Source organism: Megalopta genalis, chromosome 1, assembly GCF_051020955.1.
Source record: "Megalopta genalis isolate 19385.01 chromosome 1, iyMegGena1_principal, whole genome shotgun sequence".
NCBI classification, from domain to species: domain Eukaryota; kingdom Metazoa; phylum Arthropoda; class Insecta; order Hymenoptera; family Halictidae; genus Megalopta; species Megalopta genalis.
In genome coordinates, this window is record NC_135013.1 from 34,919,316 (window position 1) to 34,941,110 (window position 21,795).

Genomic DNA, 21,795 nt, shown 5'->3' on the forward strand with positions numbered 1-21,795 from the left:
CCATCGGATTACCACTTGTTTCGATCCCTGTACAACTCCCTTCGTGGTAAAACTTTGAACGACGATGACGCTGTAAAATCTAACTTAACTCAGTTTTTGACCGAAAAGGATCAGACTTTCTACGAGCGTGGAATTTTCAAGTTGCCGGAGAGACGGCAAAAGGTCATCGAACGAAATGGAAAATACATTACAGATTAAACTTCGTTCCAAGTAAAAAAACATTTTTTATTTCATTGAACAAATCGGCAATTACTTAGTTGCCAACCCAATATTTTGCATTCTAGACGTCTTAGTAAAATCGGTCGACTCGCCGACCGAATCAATGTCAAATTTTATATCTGTAAAATCGGATGAAATCCATCGACAATGTATCGTTTATTTAACATCTCCTTTAATTCTCGCGGTTCGTATTCGATCCGTCAATTTTTCCTCTTCGATGCATAAAATCCGCGGTCCGAGTTTCGCGCGGTTCTCGCGACAACGTTCCTGCTTCATTCTCGTAATTCGAGAGGCGTTCCGCGACGAGCGGAAAAAGATACGATTCGCGCGAGCCGCGTCTCGGAATAACGTTCGTTTCGGAATCGGAGAGCAGTCGTGACGAAAGTCCTCGGTTCCGTTGATTTTTGTCCGGGCGTCGCGTTTCCCAGGTACTCTCGTCAGCGGGATGATAAATGCGGAGGCCAGCGGCTGCGCCTTCCTCCGTCGCGGCTTAACGACATTAATAATGAATCACGCCGCGATTTTGCTAGCTTTTACGATCGCGAGCGTCCGCCGGTGGGCGGTCGCCGAAGGTCTCCGCGGCCGCGCCGGCACGCCGGCGGTGTCGCGAAACCGATTTGCGCCGATTTTTCCCGTCGCGGACGGATTTAATATCCGCCGAGCTTCCACCGGATTGACGTTAATTGCCGCCGGCCGACAAAGTGGCTCCGCAACCGTCGCGGGATCGCGATCGGATCTACGGATCGCGGATCTACGATTCTGCGTACCCTCTGTCCGCGTACCGATACGTATTCAGCTGCCTCGGAAATAAGCGCGTTTCAATTTACTAAGTTGGAAACTATGAAACGGACGTTTTTGTTTAGCCTGTGTTCAGCTGCGACTGTGTTCATTGTAATGTGCGCTCGATATTTTTATTTATAAATTTTAAAGGTATTCTTCTTATTCATTTCGTAAAATTTCTTTTTTCGTGTTTGTATCCCATTTTTATTTTATTTTCCTCCGGAACCAGATGGAAACAAAACGCGATTCACATCATTCAACGCCCGTTTCATAGTTTCCAACCTAATGATATTCCGTGGACTTTAGCGGTTCAACGAACGCGTTGATCGCGAAACTGAACGATAAAAGTAACGTTACATCGTGGCAATTCGTTCTAGCAAGCTGAATTTTCCAGCTAGGATGTTTATAATGCGGACGAGTTAACTTGTATTAGAGTTGGCATGAATTTTGTGAATTTAATTATTTAAAATTACAACATACGATTTATCTGATACGATAAATCTAATAAGTATATCTACAGGCTGTCCCAAAAATGTCTCGTAATCCGGAAGTGGGAGGTTCCCGAGGTCATTCGAAGCAACTTTATCCTTTGCGAAAATTTTCTCCGTGGCTTCGTTTACGAGTTATTAACGAAAAACATTGACCAATAAGAATCGAGTACGGCTGATGCGAGGCGGCCCAGCGAGGCAACCAGCGCACGAAGCCCAGTTCCGCTCAATGGCTCGGTCGCCTCGCGCCAGTCGAGCTCGCCTCTCATTGGTCACTGTTTTTCGTTAATAACTCTTTAACGGTGCCTCGGAGAAAATTTTTGTAAAGGAAAAAGTTGCTTCGAATGACCCAAGGAACCCGCCACTTTCGGATTGCGAGACATTTTTGGGACGGCCTGTATGTACGCCAGTTAGCGACGCTGATATCGAACGTATCGAAATGCCATTCGCTGCGATCAATTTTAATGCTTTAGTTTCGGTATCGTTCTTTAAGTGACTTCGATTTTGCGGGAATTCTTGCGTTTCATTCTCGACGCGTCGAGGGTTGAAATAAAAAACGCTGCTTCGAACGATCGGCAGAATTTCCCAATTTCGACGCGCGGCCGTCAGAGACGAAGTCGCGATTCTTAACGAAGACGGAGAAATTAATGCATGGTATATCCAGATAGATAGTTTAGGCTCGCGAAGAAATTAATGGACAGTTTATCCGTATCACGGCGGACGTTTCAACGGGGCACGATGCGCAGGGGCGCGGGGGTGAAGAACCGTTCGAACAGGGGAAGGAATTGGTCGGCGTCGCGTTCGCTCGGCAAGGAGGACGCTTAGTCGGGTAGCTATAAAGACAAATAGTGGTGAAACGAGCCCAACGAGGCCTAATGACGCGTATTTGCATCGGTCATTAGGACGGCCGAGAAACTCCGTTCCCCCGGGGGGTAATTCCGTCGTCGCGCGCGTCGTCCGTCGCCCGTCGGCTGGACAAAAGGGGACGAGCCGGCGAGTCGCAACCGAGTAAAACGCTTATCGCGGCTCGTGAAAGCCCGCTTTTCTTGCGCAACCGCTTCTCGCCGCTTCTGGCTGGCGTTCTTTTTTCGACGGGTCAGCCCTGTCCCCGTTCGCGAAACCCCGCTGGAACACCGACAGAGGCTCCTCCGCCGCTTCTGATAAAACCGGTCATTAATCTTCGCCGAGGAGCGGACGCGACGAAACGTTTCCAGCTAGCAAAATTGAGCACGCTCGTCGCTCGGGTCCGCCGATTTCAAATTTTCCAGTGGAATCCACGAATTGGTCGTATCTGAACATGCTATCGAATACTTTTGGGTTCGCGGTAGTTGATAGATCGACGATTTATCCGCAGAATCGATTTTTCTAAGTGAAATTAATTGGCGATTTATACTGTCCGTTAATGATTTCTTCTGGCAACAAACACAGCGAACGATCGATTATGTAATATTTGCAGAGATATCGATGCTTCGCTTCGTCTGTGCTACAATAGGAGCGCGCGATCTGTGATCTAATCGCCGAGAATCTGTTCGCACCGAAATGATCAATTTTTCTTTGATAAGCGATAAATAACCGGCACCCTGATGCCGATACCCACTTGGCATACTTGCTGCTTCAGTTTCGTGGCAATTAAAAAGAAAACGCGGTCACACTGTCCGTCTTACCGAAGAAAATACGCTCTCGAAAGCGAATCGAATTCGCGCAGAACGCGCGCGATCTCCGTTCATTCTCCCCGAATACCAAGAATACCGATTACAATCATTACGGTAACGTTAGAATAAAGAAACGAAACCAATATATAATATAACGCCGAATTGAAATTGTTTATAAAATGACGCGGTAAAAACGGACCGCGGATTCTGTCGCTGTCAGCGTTCGACCCCCGGCGAGTCGAAAGGGGAGAGTTAGGTGCATACGCGACGAGCATACGTTTCCAGAACTGCCCCGATGCAAGGAGAACGTCGGACGACTCAATGAGTCACCTGGTTAATAATCGCTAACGAGGATTGACAGTGATTCGTCCCCAATTGCGCGAGGGGCGAGGCATCCGCGAACTCCGTCGCGCGATCATTCGAACGAAATGTCGGAGCACGCCGCGGCGCGGCGGGGTCGGGGGTCGTTCCGGTTCAAGTGTCAACGAATCCGCACGCGGGATAATTAGGATGTCGCCTAGACTCTCTAGACCGCCGTTTATTTTGGTCGGCGTCGCCGACTAGAAAGCCGCGAGGGGAGAAGAGGGAGCCGAGGAAGGGAGGAATGGGGTGGATTTTATGGTGCCCGATAACGGTGGTGGCGCGCGCGCGCGCGGTTTCAATCGTCGGGATCGCCGGGCCTGATCTTGACTGGCCGGTGATTGCTGTTTATGGTCGCGGGCAAATTACTATAAGTCGCGCCTCCGACGCGAAAACTCTCCGGTTTAATTAAGGTCGCGCCGCGCGTGGTCGCGTCTTTCCGCGATGAGATAATTACGGGCGCTTCGTTTGCCGACGCGCCGGTAATTATCATCGGACTGCCGGTATTTAAACGTTTATGGTGTTCGCGTAGCAAACGTTAACGGCGTTGTTGTTCGGTGAATTAATTACTGCGCGTTCGTAAAGATTTGCGCGAATCGCCGCGGCAGAATTGTTATCGAACGATTGAGAGCTACGGTTAAATTTTCTCCAATTTTCTTTCGACTTTTAAGCAAAAATAGACAATTTGGAAAGAGGTGATACGCTAGGCTCGAATATTTCCTCCTCCCAAATCGTCCATTTTGTCTGCAAGCTGAAGGAAAATTAGAGAGAACTTGCTATAACGATCGAAGAATCGTTGCTGGAATTTTTCATTTGCGACCCAAGTAGACTCTATTCTGTCTCGCTCCGATCGGCGATCTACCGAAAACGGTGACGCGACGGTAAGGAGGGAAATCCACTATCTTACAGGTAGTTAAATTCCTGGAGCACAAAGACGATGTCCATGAAAGCCAAAGTTTACGTAAAACTGCGTATTTCCACCAACGTTTTTCGAAGAGCAACCGCGAAGTCGCATATTTTCACATCCGAGATGCGTCGCTTAAACCTCCGATCGTGCCAGTAGCAGCGTTTCAAATTACACAATTTTGTCCAGTCCGTAGAATTTCTTTCCGCGCTGTTTTTCCAGATGGAGATACGTCGAAATCGCGGCTGGCGGCGTTTTTTCTTGCAGCCAGAAAACGAATCGCGACAAGTTCCGTCGTGTTCGAGCTTACTCGCGGCGCCGGCTTTTGCTCGCGGCGCGGCGTATTTCCAGCGGTCGACGACGGATGCGAACGACGACGGGGACCGCGACGGCGACGGCGACGGCGACGGTGGCCGGGTCTTAATGGCGCGAGATATATCTCTGCTAGCGTGCAAAAGGAGAGGCCGCGCGTTTCTCGCATCCTGCGGAGCCGTGAGGAGGGTTTCGCGGCTCGGCCAAGGGAGATCGGGGCCGACGATAACGCGGCCGACGATTCCCGCTTGTCGTCGCGACGACGGACCTCCTCCCGTTTAGCCTTACGGCCCTAATTCGCGTCTAGCCGCGATAATTAGTCGACTGGAGATCGCCGGTCGACCGACGGCCTCTCTCGTTCTCACACTCGAATTTTCTCTATTCGCCCTTTGACCGCGAAGGACGCGTTTATACGCCCCCGTAGAATTTACAAAGTATCCACGAAGGACGTACATACATATATCTGTACGTCCAGATGTCTCGCCAGTCCCGCGCAATTAATTATTCGCGGCTGTTCCAACGTCTTCTTCGACGCGCAGCTTAATCTCGCGGAAAATTACGAGCACGCTTTCGATATTTTCGCGAAGAAGCGAAGCAATGAATCGGAATCTTTTTATCGCTGGCTTGTAAAACAATCTTTCAAGGTTATCAGAGCATTTTTTCCATTTGCTCGGCTCGCAAAATCGCGACGCTTTCGCGAGAACCTGTTTTCGCTCTTGCACGCGATTCCTTCATTTTCCGTGCTATTCTCGTACGATTCGCGTCGAACATCTTATTGCACGGACGTTCTAAGAGGTGCCCAGATTCGTTTAGACACTGGCGAGTATCGATACCGAGATGGCGGAGCCAGGAAAAAATTGTTCAGCCTCGGAGGACTGCCTCGATCTCGAACGTCTTGCCTGTCCTCCGCGTTTCGTTGAGTTTTCCTCCAGGTGTCGTCATTCCCACGCTTGCAAAACCGATTAGCCAGCATCCGCGACGATAGCGGGAGTGTCAGTGGCTTCTGTGGATTGCAGAACATCGGCTCGAGTGTGCCGGTCGCCGGAGTTCTACGTTTCGTTCGCCGCGGTGCTCCACATTCACCGGAGAACCTGAAATTCTGCTGGCTCGCGGCGTGTTCGGCGATTTGTTTACGCCCGGTGTCGAAAACAGGAAATATTCCCGCGCGCGGTTTCCTCGTCCCCACGCGATGTCGTAACACCGTGCGTGGTGTCTCCGATTTCGTACCGATCAGCGGCCGACCGATGAACTCGCGTGAACCCGCCAAACAATCGGTTTCCTAGTGCGAATTCCGCGCGGCTCTGATTCCGCTCGGCTCTGATTCCTCCGGCTAAGCGGTTTTTTCCTCCTCGGGTACACGGCTGGATATCGGAGGCGAACGACCGAACGCGGAAAGTAGACTTCCATACTCCGCGATGGAGGCGTTCTGTAAACATTTGCCAAACCGGAGTCTCGCAGTCCAAGCGAAAATGCAGGAACGCGTTCGTCGCTGCTCGACAAATTTTGGAGGAAAATCGACCGACTTTGACCGACGACAACTCCGCGTAAAATCATCGTAGAACGATGACTTTTTTCTTAAATTAAAGCTCGAAACTTCTACGTTAAGACGCTATTTCTCGATTTTAAGTTTGGCGCGGCTTCGCGATTGTGACCCTTTAAATGCAAGGGCATGTTTGTCGCGTCGAAAATTGTCAGGTTCATACATTGGCCAACTTTGATCGACGACAACTCCGAGAAAAATCATCGTAGAACGACGACTTTCCTCTTAAATTAAAGCTCGAAACCTCTACATTAAGACACTGTTACTCGATTTTCAGTTTGACGCACCTACATCACTGTGACAATTTAAATGCGAAGCCACGTGTGCCATATTTCGCATGAAAACACTAATAAAAATTGGTCAACTTCGATTGCCGATAACTCCATGAAAAATTATCGTAGGACGACGATTGTTTTTTTAAATTAAAGCTCGAAACTTCTACTTTGAGATAACCTTCCTGGATTTTAAGTTTAGTGCGCCCTTGCCACTGCGATCCTTTAAATTGTGCCACCCTTAAAATTACCAAGCTCGACGAAACGCGCGGACTTCGTCAAATGTTTTCCACACACGCCGTTTGCGTTAGTATGTCGATGGATAAATAAAAGCGAAATTTCCGTGCGATCTGTGATCGTCCGAAGCCACCTTCGCGCGATAAAATCGATTCGCCCAGCCGAGTTCGGATCGAAGATCGTGCAAGGTTAAAAATCCCGATCTGTCCAAGCTGGCTCGCGCGGGCAGAAAAGAGCACACCGCGCTCCAGGTCGAAGTCGAATGCGAGGAAGAATGGGCCAACTTGTTGGATCGCAAGGGCCTGATCCTCGCGGACATCTATTCGGAATGGTGCGGCCCTTGCATCGCGATGGTGAGCACCCTGAAGAAGATCAAGCTGGAGATCGGCGTGGATTCGATCGGCTACGCGATCGTGAAGAACGACAACATCGAGGATTTGGAGCGATACCGTGAGAAAAGCGAGCCCGTTTGGATGTTCATCCAAGATGGGAAAATGGTGAATCTGATGTTCGGCGCGAACTGTCCTCATTTGAGGAAGCTGATCGTTCACGAAATTAAAAGGGTGCAGGCCGGCGAGCCGCCGGAAATGAAATTGAACGTCCGCGACAGGACGCCGATGGAGGAGGTTTTCTGGCAGAAGGAGCAGGCCATTAGGTTCTTTCTATAATTCGATTAATTATTAGACCGCGGATATCGTGCAAAATAGAAATTGCATCGATCTATCGATTGCGAGAAACAGGAGACAGGCGCAAGTTTCCTTCCATCTTCGATCATTTTAACCCCTTTGCACTCGAAGCTATTTTAACTGTAAATGTAAGATCATTTTTCTAACTTATAGTATTTTCATTTTATAATAATAATATAATAATATAAATATATAATAATATATAATATAATATAATAATAATAAATGCATTTTACGTATATGAAATTGACTCTTAGGACCCAAGTTACACTCTTCACAATTTCTTAAATCTCTAAACTTTGTTAATATCAAAATTATCTTAAAACGTGATCTAACAAATTTTAGTGGTGCCTCAGAGTCACCACTCGAGTGCAAAGGGTTAATACCTTCAAATTAATACATCGACGTTCTCGGTTCGTTCTTTCCACCGTTTTAAATTATGCCTACTCGTTTTTGCCGTAAACGCGTCAAATCCGCAGTCTATCAATTTTCAAATCTCCGACTGCGATTCTTGGAAGATCTTCGGATCTTCAGCATTTAAACCTTCCGGTTAGAATTTTTTCAAGTGGAAATCGATCGACCGTCCGTTTCCAGAAGAAAATGGAACGTGGAACGATCGCTAAACACCGCGTTTCAATTCGATTTCCCGTCAAGAGCAGCGCGACGTTCCGGTTTTTCGCGTTACACGGATTTACCGCCGCGTTTATTTGTCTCCGGCCCCGTATCGACGGGCTCGCGAGCAACGTGCGCGCATCGGCGGCGACGCCTATATATAATTTCGAAGTTTATTCTATCCGTGTCTATTTCGAGTGGGAACACGTGAGTCTCGTCGCCGAAGTTCGCGAAACGGTTTCCGAGCGGCACTCACGTGTCGCATGTACGTGCCATTCACGCGTCCGCAGACACGTTCGCGAACTTGGTTTCACGCGCAACCGGTCTGCCGAATCGCGAAATCAAAGCCACGTTGCTGTCCTTATTTTATACACGCTGTACCAAACGTCGCAACTCGATTCTTTATATAGAAACAACCGATCGGAGCGCGGCGACTCGCCGTTAGAAACAATCGCGACTCCATCGTATCGTTCCGATGGTTCGGCTTGCATCGACCCCGAAGATGCGACCTTTGCGAAAGGTTGTATTCTCAGAAATGCGAGCTTTCGCGAATCGTCCTTAACGCTAAACCTATCGCGGTCAAAGCGACCGCTTTCTTATTTCGCAATTCTGCAAAGTTCCGAGACTCTTTCGTGGGAAACGCTTGAATAAGTTATATCATTGGAGCAAGTTTTATAATAAAAACTTGAGAAATTCCAAATAAGTTCGGTCTTCTCACTTTTGTGAAGCAGTACATGCCGGTTAGTATTACTGCTCGGTAGGTTTAGTGTTAAAAATACGAGCTTGACACAGGGTTCTCGAAAGTCTTAGGAGTTCCTCGAGCCCCAAATTCGCGTCTTCGACGCGATCCGGATAGCTTTTCCTAAAAAATAACGTTCTTTGCGAAAGGTTATATTCTTAACCGTTTGAGTCCCAGGAGTTATTCAGAAAACATGGTCGAAAAATGCCGAACAGCGTGATAGCACTTGTTTTAATCGATCGCGAAGAGAACCAAGCGGCGCGATAGCTCTCGTCAAGATTAACGAACAAAACGAAAAGAAAAAAAATGAGAAAAAGCAGCTATGCGATGCACGTGCGTCGCTAAAGTTTGATCGCGACACAAGATCTGAGCAGCGCGTTCGCGCTGCTTGGGACTCGAACGGTTAAAAATACGAGCTCGACACAGGGTTCTCGAAAGTCTTAGAAGTTCCCCGAGCCCTGGATTCGCGTGTTCGACGCGATCCGGATAGCTTTTCCTAAAAAATAACGTTCCGAGAACCAGCCGATCGATCGGAAAATTTGACCGAAACCAGAAAAGCGAAAGAGGACCGACAGCGTGCCAAGGAGGAGGCCGAGAGGAAAGAGAAGTACGAGGCGTTCCTGGCACAGATGATGTTCGAGCTGTGCGAGGAAACCGCGCTGGTGTTCTATCCGTGGGTGTTCAGGGACGAGGAGGGTCGCTACAGGGACAAATACGGGAGCCCTCCGTACAGCGACCTGACCACCGCTCTCTTCAAGCATAACTTCGACATCCAGGAGGAGCAGAGGCTGCTCTTCACCGAGGAGATCCTCGAGAAGATGCTGGTCGAGAGCAACGTCGAGATGACGAAAGAGCTGATCGCAGGTGCGTCCTGGAATCTCCTGCACGACTTTCTCTTCCAATGGTTCCTCGATCATCGATCGTGTTCGATACGCCGCGCGATCTATGCGGATACGCGGTTAATCGGAATCTGGAGCTGCCAGGTGCGACGATGCGTTCATCGAGTGCGCCCGTAATTCGCGTCGCATTCCGCTGCGCTCTGGGTTACATTCCTGCGATCTGCAGTCAGTGTTCGTTAAGCGTCGATGAGGGCATTATTATTGGCGATGGATCGAGCTGTACCCAAAGTACAGTGGGGCAAAGGCGATTGTCCGGGAACGGATCGAATTCTAGAGAGGAATGAATCGCTCTAGAATTTCGTTGTCGCGAGCGATAGCTAGGATAAACGTTGGGTTGTGTAACAAGTCCGTTCGCGGTCCTCTGGCCACCTAGAAAAAGACGAATTCAAAGCGATGGTTCGGATGCGTTTTAAGACGTATTCCCGTGGAGCTGTTTTTATGCGACGTAGCTTAAATGAAAGCTGGAAGCGTCCACTTTAAGACGGGGTAGATTATATTGCAATAAAATGATGAGATCGTTTCGAAAAGTTAGGAGGAATCGACCTATGATATCATGGGGTATGCAAGATTTCAAAGAAAAAGTTCAGATTTAAGATACGTTCCCGTGAAGCTATTTTTATGAAATGTAGCTTAAATGAAAGTTGAAAACATCTACTTTAAGACAGGGTAGATTATATTACAATAAAATGACGAAATCGTTTTGAAAAATTAGAAGGAATCGACCCATAATATCATGGAGTATGCAAGATTTCAAAGAAAAAGTTGAGATGGATTTTAAGATACGTTCCCGTAAAGCTATTTTTATGAAATGTAGCTTAAATGAAAGTTGAAAATATCTGCTTTAAGACGGGGTAGATTATATTGCAATAATATGACGAGATCGTTTCGAAAAATTAAAAAGAATCGACCTATGACATCATGGGCTATGCAAAATTTCAAAGAAAAAGTTTCGATGGATTTTAAGATACTTTCCCGTGCAGCTATTTCTATGCAACTTAGCTTGAACGAAAGCTCGAAGTGTCTACTTTAAGACAGGGTACTACATTTCTTCACAAAAAAATGCGAGCGGACTTGTTACACAACCTCTAATAGAATAAGGAGGGACCATGAAATGCAGGTCCGACCATTTAGCGACCGAATTTTCAAGTCCGGTAGCGCCTCGTTAATTGGCACAGCCCAGCGAGAACGTTAAACGGACGCTCGTTCTCAGGATTTACCGACGACAAGACCCTGGCCCTTCGCCTGAAGGGCAGACGACCTCACCCCGACTGGCCAGTCCCGTACCCGTACGATTGCCCGAAGGGAGCAGCCTTGTGCCCCACTCGAGAGATCGACGACGTCGAGAACTACCTTTTCCATCTGCTGAACAGCAGCAAGCCTTTGGTCCACGAGTCCGTAGATCTGAACACCACCGAATCGTACATGCGGAGACACGTCTACGTCCACGAACCCGACCCCGAGGTGCCGGAGGACTTTCCGCGGCAGCATCCTGCCGTTTGGATACCTTCTCAGGTATCGATATTCGTCGAACGGAATGACGGAATGACTTGAGTGACTCGAATTTGAACGTCGTTCAGGCATAATCGAACCACGCCCGCGATCTATAGGCCAGGAGCAAAGTGAACGCGTTCCTGACCCTCTTCGGGAACTACATGGAGCGGGTGCATCCTTACGAAGAACCATTGCCGCCGGTTCCATATTGCGCCTTCAAGTTCCACGCCGACAAATTCGCCGCGGTGTACGACACTTGCACCCAGTTCCCCGACGCCGTGAAATACTTCGGGGCGTTCGAGTTCGACAAACCGCCGTACGCCAGGCGGATGGCTTCTAGCCCCGACGACTTCCAAAACAAGGTCCGCCGACTCGTTTCTCTCCTTCGTCGAATCAGAATTTCTCGGATCCAGGGAGAAATCGATTTTTGATGTTATAAAAATAGACTAATAAATTCTCCCTAATTTTCCTCTAACTTGGACAGAGAAAATAGGCAATTCGGGAAGAGCTGATACGATTATTCGAGCCTCGACCTTTCGAGATTCTATTTTTATAGTTGTCGATGGCCAAGGATTATAAAAACGAGGTGCAAGGCTCGAATTTTCATCTTCATAGACTATAAATACAGTAAATTCTCCCTAATTTTCTTTCAACTTGCAGAGCAAAAGTGGACAATTCGGGAAGAGCAGATATTCGATTGTTTGAGCCTCGCGGCTCTGGCGACCCTATTTTTATAGTTGTCGATGGCCAACGATTATAGAAACGAGGTGCAAGGCTCGAATTTTCATCTTCATAGACTGTAAATACAGTAAATTCTCTCTAATTTTATTTCAACTTGCAGAGCAAAAGTGGACAATTCGGGAAGAGCCGATATTTGATTATTTGAGCCTCGCGCCTTTCGAGACTCTATTTTTATAATGGCCGATGGCCAACGATTATAAAAACGAGGTGCAAGGCTCAAATTTTCATCTTCATAGACTGTAAATACAGTAAATTCTCCCTGATTTTCCTTCAACTTGCACAGCAAAAATGGACAATTCGGGAAGCGCAGATACGATTACTCGAGTCTCGACCTTTCGAGACCCTATTTTTATAGTTGCCGATGGCCAACAATTATTTAAAAAACGAGGTGCAAGCCTCGAATTTTTATCTCCTCATGTAACAGAAAATTTGGCAAATGAATATCTTTTTCGAGATAGTAGTTACACGCAGAAATTTGCTAAAGTCTCTATTACACGAAAATGTTTATCGTTGATGTGCTGTCTCAAAAATCGATTTCTCCCCGGCTCTGCTCCGAATCCAGGCTTTCCTTATTCGGGTACGTTGCATCGCCGAATTTTAACGGATTTCTAAGTTCTATTTCTCACTACCTTCGCACAGGTACGATACAAAACCGGTGGCGAGGTGTTCGTAGTGATCGTCGAAAGAATCTCCGACGACGTGTTCCTGTCGTTCGCCAGCAACGAGCCGTACTTCGTCACCGAGGTCGACGAAGACGCGCAGGCGATGATAGACGAATACTTCCCCGAGGGTGTCGAAGACATGCCACCGGACATGTTCGCGATGATCCAGGAGGAAGAAGATCAAGATTACGAACAGGAAGAGGAAGAAGAGGAGGAGGAGGAGGAAGAGGTGGTCGAAGAAATGGAGGACCCCGAGGAGATCGATGTAGCATACAATTTTCTGTGAAAGTGCTGCACTTCTTTTCTTTTTAGAACGCATTCCTAGACCTTGACGAGCTCTCTTCTCCGTGACAAAGTTCGACGATAACGGAATTGTAAGCTCGACAGACATTTTAGAGAGCATTCCCTCGATTTAGTGTAAGGCTTCGTCGAATGTACCGTGAAAAAATAACAAGATACAACGATGCGTCGAGGTATCCGAAGAAACAGAGTCAAGGAACTGCGGTAATTTTCCCCGGAAATGTTCGGAGGTCGGAATCGAAACCGGCAGATCCGAGAATACGAAGTCGCGATTCTTCGCGATTCTCTCGGCTTGTTTTTATAATAATAGCAAGTCGGGACAGTCGGCAAGAAAGGCAACGGCCAGCACGCCGGTGTCATTGATACGAATACATGGTAATGCTATGTTAAAAAACGATGACTTTACCTTTTTATTTCGAATTTTTTGCCGCGATTCGAAGGCAATTCAGAGGCCACATGCCGCGATTCGAAGGCAATTCGGAGGCAATTCGGAGGCCACATGCCACGATTCGACGGAGATCGATCGCGTACCTTGTAACTCCTCGTTTTTTTACCTGGCTCGCGCTCAAAATAAACGATTTTGCGTTGACTTCCGTCGAACCTTAGCATCGATGTAGCAATGAATCGCATAGGCGTAGGACTAGCACGGGACTAAGAATTCACAGCAACCTGAAATTTGGCATTTCCGGGAGAAATTATTGTACTTGGAATAAAGTAGGCTGAAATACCGAGCTTCGGTAATCGTGTCGCTCGGTAATAAGATCGCAGAGTACGCGATTCCAAAGAAATCGCTATAAATTCATCGAGAAACGCACGAACGCCGATGCCCACGTTATTATAGACCACAATAACGCTTCGTTATCGGCACAATTTATGTGTGATCGGGCGAAAAGAAACTTCCAAAGAGCGTCGAAACGGTCTCTGTTACCTGTTGCATCGCCTCTAGAACGATGTCCGATAAAACGAAACGAAATCGAAGTACAAACGAGGCGCACAGGCGACAGCACATTACAGGCAGTCCTTTGTGTTCGACGATACTTCTGTTTAGTCTGCGAGCGTTTAACGCGTCCGTGGGATCGATCGGCAATTCCGTATAATTCCGACGAAGCTTTCGGTCCCGGCTTCGGCGAGAGATTCCATTCTTCGCGCGTTTTGGCAGAGCCGGATCATACTCGAGCGTTCGCTGCCGCTGGCAACGCGCGTTTGCGTAACTCTGGCAGAATTCCAGCCGGCGCACTAAAGCTTCTATTACGCACCTGCCGAGCTGCCAATTTTTTCCCGCGACCGGCCAGCGAGCGCTGCCAAGCCCGCTTCAAAACAAAGCGTGCTTCTCGCTCGCTTCGCGCGGACCGACGCGGATCGACGCGGCGAGCCATCCTCGCCGCGCTTCCGCTTTCCGGCGTCGATATTTCTCCATCCGGCGACTCTTGGTCAAGGTCTCGTTAGCGAATCCGTGGTTCTGCTAAACCAAAAAAAAAAAGGAACGGTTGCCTCGGTTGCGCAACGATCCTTAAGATAATTAGGTGTCAGCCGGCGCTGATGCGTCGATCAAGGACATCCTTTCGAGATATTAGATCAACGCACCGTTCTAGATGCGAGAGCCGGCTAATGGGGTTTTCTTGGAACCGCGGGACGCTTCCCAGAGTTTTTCTCCTTTTTCTCATCAATCCTAGGCTTCTACAAGGCTACAAATTATCATCGTAAATGGCTGCTCTTTATGGACATCTTTATTCCCGGGAATTGTCCGTGTCGAGCCCGAGGTAGCATCGCGCGGGAAAAAATCGCGCGGCTCTCTCGACCCGCGCCTATTTTCGTGCTCGATGCCGTCTCTACTTTCGCGTCCTTGATTATTCGTTTTCTTTTTCTGTCGGAACTTCGATAACGAGAAGACCGTCGTTTTACGCAGGCGCAGGCGTTACGAAGTTCAACAAATTTGTCTCGCCGTTTCGATTACCGTCGATTCGACGATCGAAGTCTCGCCTTCGAAACGAGCACCCAAACTTCGACGCTGAACCTACACCACGTCTGCCAAAATGACCGATCGTGAATTTTTTTCCTTTAAAAATGTTCGAATCGTAGATACCATTTCGCGGAAAACAATGAAATAAGTTTATTGATCATATAGCATACCACTTTATCGACCGGTCGTGGTTTTGAGGCTGCCACTCGGTAAGGACTGGCTTACTCGCACGCGCATTTGCTCGCAGTACCGGATAAATTTTCGCTATTCGTTGTGCTGTGCGTTTAAAAATAACAATAAATAATAATTATAATTATAATTCATAAAGAGATATGGAGAGGTTAGTATACAGCTACTAACAAAACAGTAAAGAAACGAAAACCGTCGATAGCTAAAAGCCGATTACAGTAATGTCTCTCTAATTGACGCTCAGATTATAGTAATGTCTCCCTAACTGACGCTTAGATGTCCACAAAAATGGACAATTTAGGAGGAGGAGATACGATTATTCGAGCCTTGCGGTTTATTGTTATAGTTATAAATTGCCCACAATTATACTCCTCTTCCCAAATTATATATATTATTATTATTTATTATTATTTATTATTATTATTATTATATTATTATCATTATTATTATTTATGTATATTATTATATATTATTATTGTCCACTAAAGTGGACAATCTGAGCATCAATTAGAGAGACATTACTGTAACAGGCTATCGGTCGATAAGCATTGGCAATCGAAAAGCCGATTAATAGGCTAGCGGTCGATAAAGTGATATCATAAAAAAAAGCGAAAAGTCCGAATAAATATAACCTTGCGGTTTTCAGCATTCGCTTTCACCAACCGCTCGGCGTTAGGTGCAAGGGTCAAAGGTTATCCGAGTTCGGGAACAATGGGAAGCGCCTCGCGGTGTGTTCCTGCCTCCGAATCCGCCGCGCCGCGGCGAACATCTAAATCAGAATGGCCGATTTAGCTGGAAGATTTAGCACGCGCCGCGGGTGACTAACGTTTCGTCGGCTAATGATTCAATTGTTCGCACCACTTGGCGAAGTTTAGTCAGCGCGACAAAGCCAGCGAGCAGACTTTCTCGGACGGAGGACGCGCGTCTCGTTCTCGTTGCCAGGGAATCTCGATCGATCCGCCCTGCCCGTCGAAGCTGATTCTAATCGATTCGTTGCTGCTGCTGCTGCTGCTACAATGTTCGATCGGCTGCACCTTGGACAATCTAATTTCATTGTCTCATTCCGCAACGACGACGTTCCGGTATAATAAAACGACATGAATTTGCTCCGTTGCCGTTTCGTTCCCGATCGATTCGGTTGCATCCGATCGGAGCGAATAATTTTCAGACAGTCGCGATTCTAATATCGATCGACGATCATTCTTTGAATAGTGGACTTTTTTCAGCATTTATGGCAGCCACGGCTCGATCCGTTCGAATCTTTACGATTAATTGTGCCGATTCTGTCGAATCTTAGCGTCGATGTAGCAATGAATCGCATAGGCGTAGGACTAGCACGAGACCTAGGAATTCGCAGCAACCCGAAATTTGGCATTTCCGGGAGAAATGATTGTACTTGGTATAAAGTAGGCTGAAATGAGCCGATACTGATATTTTTCTCGGTATAAATAATTTCGTGTAAACATTACAAAATCACCACTCTTCATTACGGTAAAGTGACTTATGCCACTTTCAAAATAAACGGCTCAATTCTCATTTGTACATTATTGAAACCTCTTTATCGAGATCCAAGTTTATCTTTTTAGAAGTTTCAATATCGATAGTTAACGCTTAGATACGACTGCCACAAAATTAGATGGAACGTTTGTAACACTGGGTCCAAACGGACCCGGCGCCCGCCATCCAAGGCCTACGGAGAATTCGTATAGTCGCTCGAGGAGTATGTGTAAAGAAATAATTGCTGGGGGAATACCTTGGCGCCGAATCTCGTGGTCGGTCAAGAGGATGAAGCGTTCCTTTTCTCTCACCTTTTCTCTCTCTTTTTTTCTCTCTCTCCCTCTCTCTCTGTTTTTATTCCGGTAGCGCCGGAGGCGGTCAATTGCTTAAACGTCGGTAATTATTGCACAAGCATTACATAAGTAAACAGTCGGAACGCGTCGGTCGAAGGGAGGGAGGTGGGCGAGAAGGGGAGAGAGGTCCGGCGAAATAAAGGCGGAGGGGGGAGGAAAAAAAAGGCGCAAATTACAGTTGCAGGCAATTCACGTCCGTCGCCGCCCGCGTTTACCGGCCATTAACGATCGTTTCGTCTTCTTCCCTCTTTGTTCCGCGATCCGCCGCGATTTCCGTCCACGCAACCCGATCAACGCGAGACCACTTTTCGCGGACGCGCGAAAATTACGACGGGGCCCGTGGGCGGCGGGAATGAGTAATCGCCGGGCGATCGACGATCGCTCCGGGCGCTCGATCGGTTCCGCTACCGATCGTCGATCTTGGATCCTGCGGGAGCTCGATCCTTCGCATCGCGCCTCGTTGTTTCGCCGGCGATTCTGTTTACGATTTCGACAGATTTATGCGGCTTTTTATGGGCGAGCGAGCCGCGTTTCCTAAAAGGATCGCGACTCGATGGCGCACGACTAAATCAATTGTCCGGCTAATTATCCCGCGATTTTACGTTTCAAGACGCGAGGTTACGAATAAATCGAGATCCTCCCTCCGGTCGGCGGGAAGATGGTCCGCGATGGATATTAACGATAGATAACCGAGATATTAACGATATACAGGGTGTCCCAGGTTTTAGTGTTCAAAGTTTGTAGAAAAAAATGTTATGTAAACATAGGTCAGATAGAGCTTTACTAAGAAGTTATAACAAAAATTCAGAATAGGAATAGTAATTGCATTAGAGAATAGTGAAGCATTGGCTTGAATAGATCAGCACATGCCGTGTGTTTGTGTAAGCTGTGTTTATTAACACATTTCGAAATGCCTACCGTTGTTGACAATACATGATTGACATCGATCGAAGATTCTTTTTATTTTTTTATTTTTTTAGTTGATTACTATTCCTATTCTGAATTTTTGTTATAACTTCTTAATAAAGCTCCATACGACCTATGTTCACATAACATTATTTTCTTACTTTGTGCCATAGAATATACTGGTCAAAGTTTGAACATTAAAACCTGGGACACCCTGTGTAATTTTATTCCGGTTTAAAAGACCGGCGCAGCTTTCATATTTAGTTGACCGTATTGCAAATCTTCGTAACTGACTTAACACGATATTGTGGGATAAAGGATTGATGAAAGAAAAAGAATTCGATCACCGCCCTGCAGCTAAAAGTCGACGTTCTCGATTTTATGCATTTACGATCAAAATGACAATGCGAAATTCCAAGCAACCACATTGCAAGAACTTAAGGACATCCCCACATTCTTTTAAATTTATTAAAATCGTCGCAAGAGAAGAAATTGATTTTCATTCAAATCCTGTTCCTTGCAATCGACTTGGACAATTTCAATTGTGCGCGAAGATTCGCGCAGTAAGAAGCTGGCAGAAAAATTAATTACCGATCACAGAACGCGGCGAATCGAGGCACAGATGCCATCGCGATGGATGGATGCCAGTTGCGAGCATGTTCCGCCACGCTCCCTCGCCGATCCTTCAGCGAAACGTAATTGAACGATTACGAGAATATATTTGGTGGGTCGAGTCACGGGTTCAAGCTCGGCGAAGCTGGCCCGGCGCGTAAGAAAGCGCCTCGGCTCGGCTCGGCTCGGCGCGATAAATTTACCCGCGACTCGTTGTCGCCGTTCACGCTTCTACCCTCGTTTCTTTTCCGGCTGGCCTACGCGGTCGTTTTCTTTTCGCGTAGTCGCAAATAGGAGCGCGCGCGGCCCGCATCATCCAGCCCAGCGAGAAATTAATGGCGACGCGTCGCGTCGCGTGGCGTCGGGACGCGGCCGAACGGGATCCCCGACGGCTGCCGCTCCGATTTACCCTCGCGATCCGGCGCCGCGTTTAAAAAGAGCGTCGTCGACTCGTCCCGGAACAATTCCTCCCGCGGATTTATCGTTTCGTCGCGTCCACGCGATTCGACTCGTTGGATTCTCGGAACGCCGGCGAAATCGGAGCGATCGAGGTCCCCGGGCTCTCGGGAATCGTTTCCGCTCGATCCTTTTTTCGCCGGAATTTCGGATCGCGGAGAAACGAGAGCTCGTCGTCGATCGTCCGATTCGTCGCGAGCTCCACAAATTTGGACAGCTGGGAGTCCGCTTTACTCGGAACCCGGGGTTTCCCGAGGCTCGTGACGCGGCAGGCTTCGACGACAGCTGGAGACTCTTTCTGAGAAAAAAGAGTCTGGGCAAACTGTGATCAAGCTGTCGGCTGCCGAATTTGTCGGACCAGCGGCACCGATACTCTATTGCCGCGACGACGAGATCTTCGAACGATCTTGATTGTCCGCTGAATTCGTTCTCCGATCTCGAATTGCTCGGTGATATTTGTTTTTACCGTAACGTCATCGCGGCGTTACTATTATTATCGTATTATAACGTCGTTATTGTTGTAAAAGCAACGTTTGACAAGAGCCAGATAAACGAGTGCGTTATTTATGAAGATAGAAAAATGGATACTTTAATTACACGCTTGCGCGTGTAACCAAATTCTGTCGACGTGCGATATTCACAGTCGAACGAATCTTCTGTTAAACACAGAGACATCGATAAAATTCGAACGAGCTAAACGCGAAGAACCGCAAACCTTCGAGTCCTGAAAAATGAAGAAAAATCGCGTGTACGAACGAATTATACAGGCTGTCCCAAAAATGTCTCGCAATCCGAAAGTGACGGGTTCCTCGGGTCGTTCGAAGCAACTTTTTCCTTTACAAAAATGTTCTCCGAGACACCGTTAATGAGTTATCAACGAAAAACAGTGACCAATGAGAGGCGAGCTCGGCTGGCGCGAGGCGATCGAGCTCCGTGCGCTCGTTGGCCGTGCCGCCGCGCGCCAGCCGAGCTCGCCTCTCATTGGCCACCGTTTTTCGCTAATAACTCGTAAACGAAGCCGCGGATCGCATTTTCGCTAAGGAAAAAGTTGCTTCGTATCACCTCAGGAATCATCCTCTCTCGGATTGCGGGACATTTTCGGGACACCCTGTATATCGAGAGGCTCGAACAGCGAACGCTGGAAACGCGTCGACGTTGCGGAGCGTGTAACAATGTTTTCCGTCGCGTTCGACATGTGGAAACGACGACGGTGACAGATCGGTTTTTAATTTACAGCTGCGTGAACGCGCATTTGCATGTCGCCGAGACGAAGGCGTATCGAAAGGACGAGCCGGTGCGTCGAAATTCAGGAAGTCGATCCGCTGTCGCTCCGAGTATCCCATCGGGCGAAGTTTTGCATACGCGTCGACCGGTTGCACACCGGGGGAAAATTACAGGCTTGCGAGCTTAAGCCGATATCGCTGCGGAGAACCGTCGGGAACGGCCGCGGCCGGAACGAATCGCGCTGTTGGCTCGGTGACGGGTCCGCGACGCGCGACAAACGTGTTTCCATTACGCGGTTCGATGTAACGAGATGCAAATATTCATAGGCGAAACGGCGTTTTTTGTGCCGCGAACGTTCTCATGGAAACTTTTTGCAAATCGGTGACCGCCCCGAGCTTTCGAACGACAACCGTGTTTTTGCGCCGTTTGACTTCCGGCACGATCGTCGAGGCATCCATCCACGCTAATTCGATCCGTTTCCTTGGGACGTTGCTGCGAAGAAAACATTGGGTACACGAATGTACACGTCGCCGATCAACGTGGACGTTTTAATAATAGCTCGAGAAAAAATTTATCGCCGACGTTTATATTACGTTTATTGCGTGGATTCGCTTGCGCGCGTGGTAACACGGCGCGGATGCCATTAAAAGTATAAAAAGTAGAAAGAATAAAGGAATTTTTTAAACGTCGACGCATTGCTTTTCATCCGTAAAAATAATTCACGAAAGAGCGATCTTGCTGTAGAGTTTCTATTTCTTGCGATCGACGCGGACAATTTTCATTCTACATAAAAATCCGCAGCAGAGGCTACAACAATTTCACGGGTATGCAGAAATGCCAATTGCTCTATTTTCAGTTTCTAACGTTATCAACGAAGAAGAGACATTTGACGCATTACTTTTGATCTGTAAAAATAATTCACGAAAGAGCGAACTTGCTGTAGAGTTTCTATTTCTTGCGATCGACGCGGACAATTTTCATTCTACATAAAAATCCGCAGCAGAGGCTACAACAATTTGACGGGTATGCAGAAATGCCAATTGCTCTATTTCCAGTTTGCTAACGTTATCAACGAAGGAGAGACATTTGACGCATTACTTTTGATCCGTAAAAATAATTCACGAAAGAGCGAACTTGCTATAGAGTTCCTATTTCTTGCAATAGAAACGCGGACAATTTTCATTCTACATAAAAATCTGCAGCAGAGGCTACAACAATTTGACAAGTATGCAGGAATGCAATTGCTCTATTTCCAGTTTGCTAACGTTATCAACGAGGGAGAGACATTCGCACGGAATTCCAGCTTCCTGCAATCGACGCGGAAAGTTAGAATTTCGAAGATTGCGTGAAAATTCGATGGGAAGATTCGACTTTCTCGGTGTGTACATAATCGATAAGAAGTTTCGAGCAAACGAGAACTTCTTTTCTTTCCCGATTTCTTTGTCTTTCCAGTACCGATAACAATTTCCCCCGTGTCCTTCTCTTCGGCGCATTGTTCGTTACGCAATAATCAGCGACGATAATTCCGATTATTACAGAAACAAACATCGGACTCGATGAAATATGGATTGCACGGATACGTTGTTTGCACGCGATGCTTTTAAGGCTCGGCCCAGAACCACCGTGTACACGCTTCGGCTGCGTTTCCAGAATTCTCCTTGTTCCTTTTTCATTTTTTTTCGTTTTTTGCCGGGGAATCTCGAT

General features: G+C 47.5%; 2 protein-coding genes across 5 annotated transcripts in view; both read left to right on the top strand.

Annotated features, from left to right (window-relative positions):
• LOC117217915 (sterile alpha and armadillo motif) overlaps positions 1-21,795 on the top strand; it is a 167,830-nt gene that overhangs the window by 59,487 nt on the left and 86,548 nt on the right. The gene's annotated exons all lie outside the window — the stretch shown is intronic.
• On the top strand, positions 6,917-16,585 carry LOC117218141 (uncharacterized; the record flags this gene model as incomplete). Its single annotated transcript, XM_033466294.2, has 5 exons — positions 6,917-7,419; positions 9,355-9,665; positions 10,911-11,212; positions 11,308-11,553; positions 12,572-16,585. Coding segments are annotated over 5 exons (1,671 nt in total), but the record flags the coding sequence as incomplete, so codon positions are not given.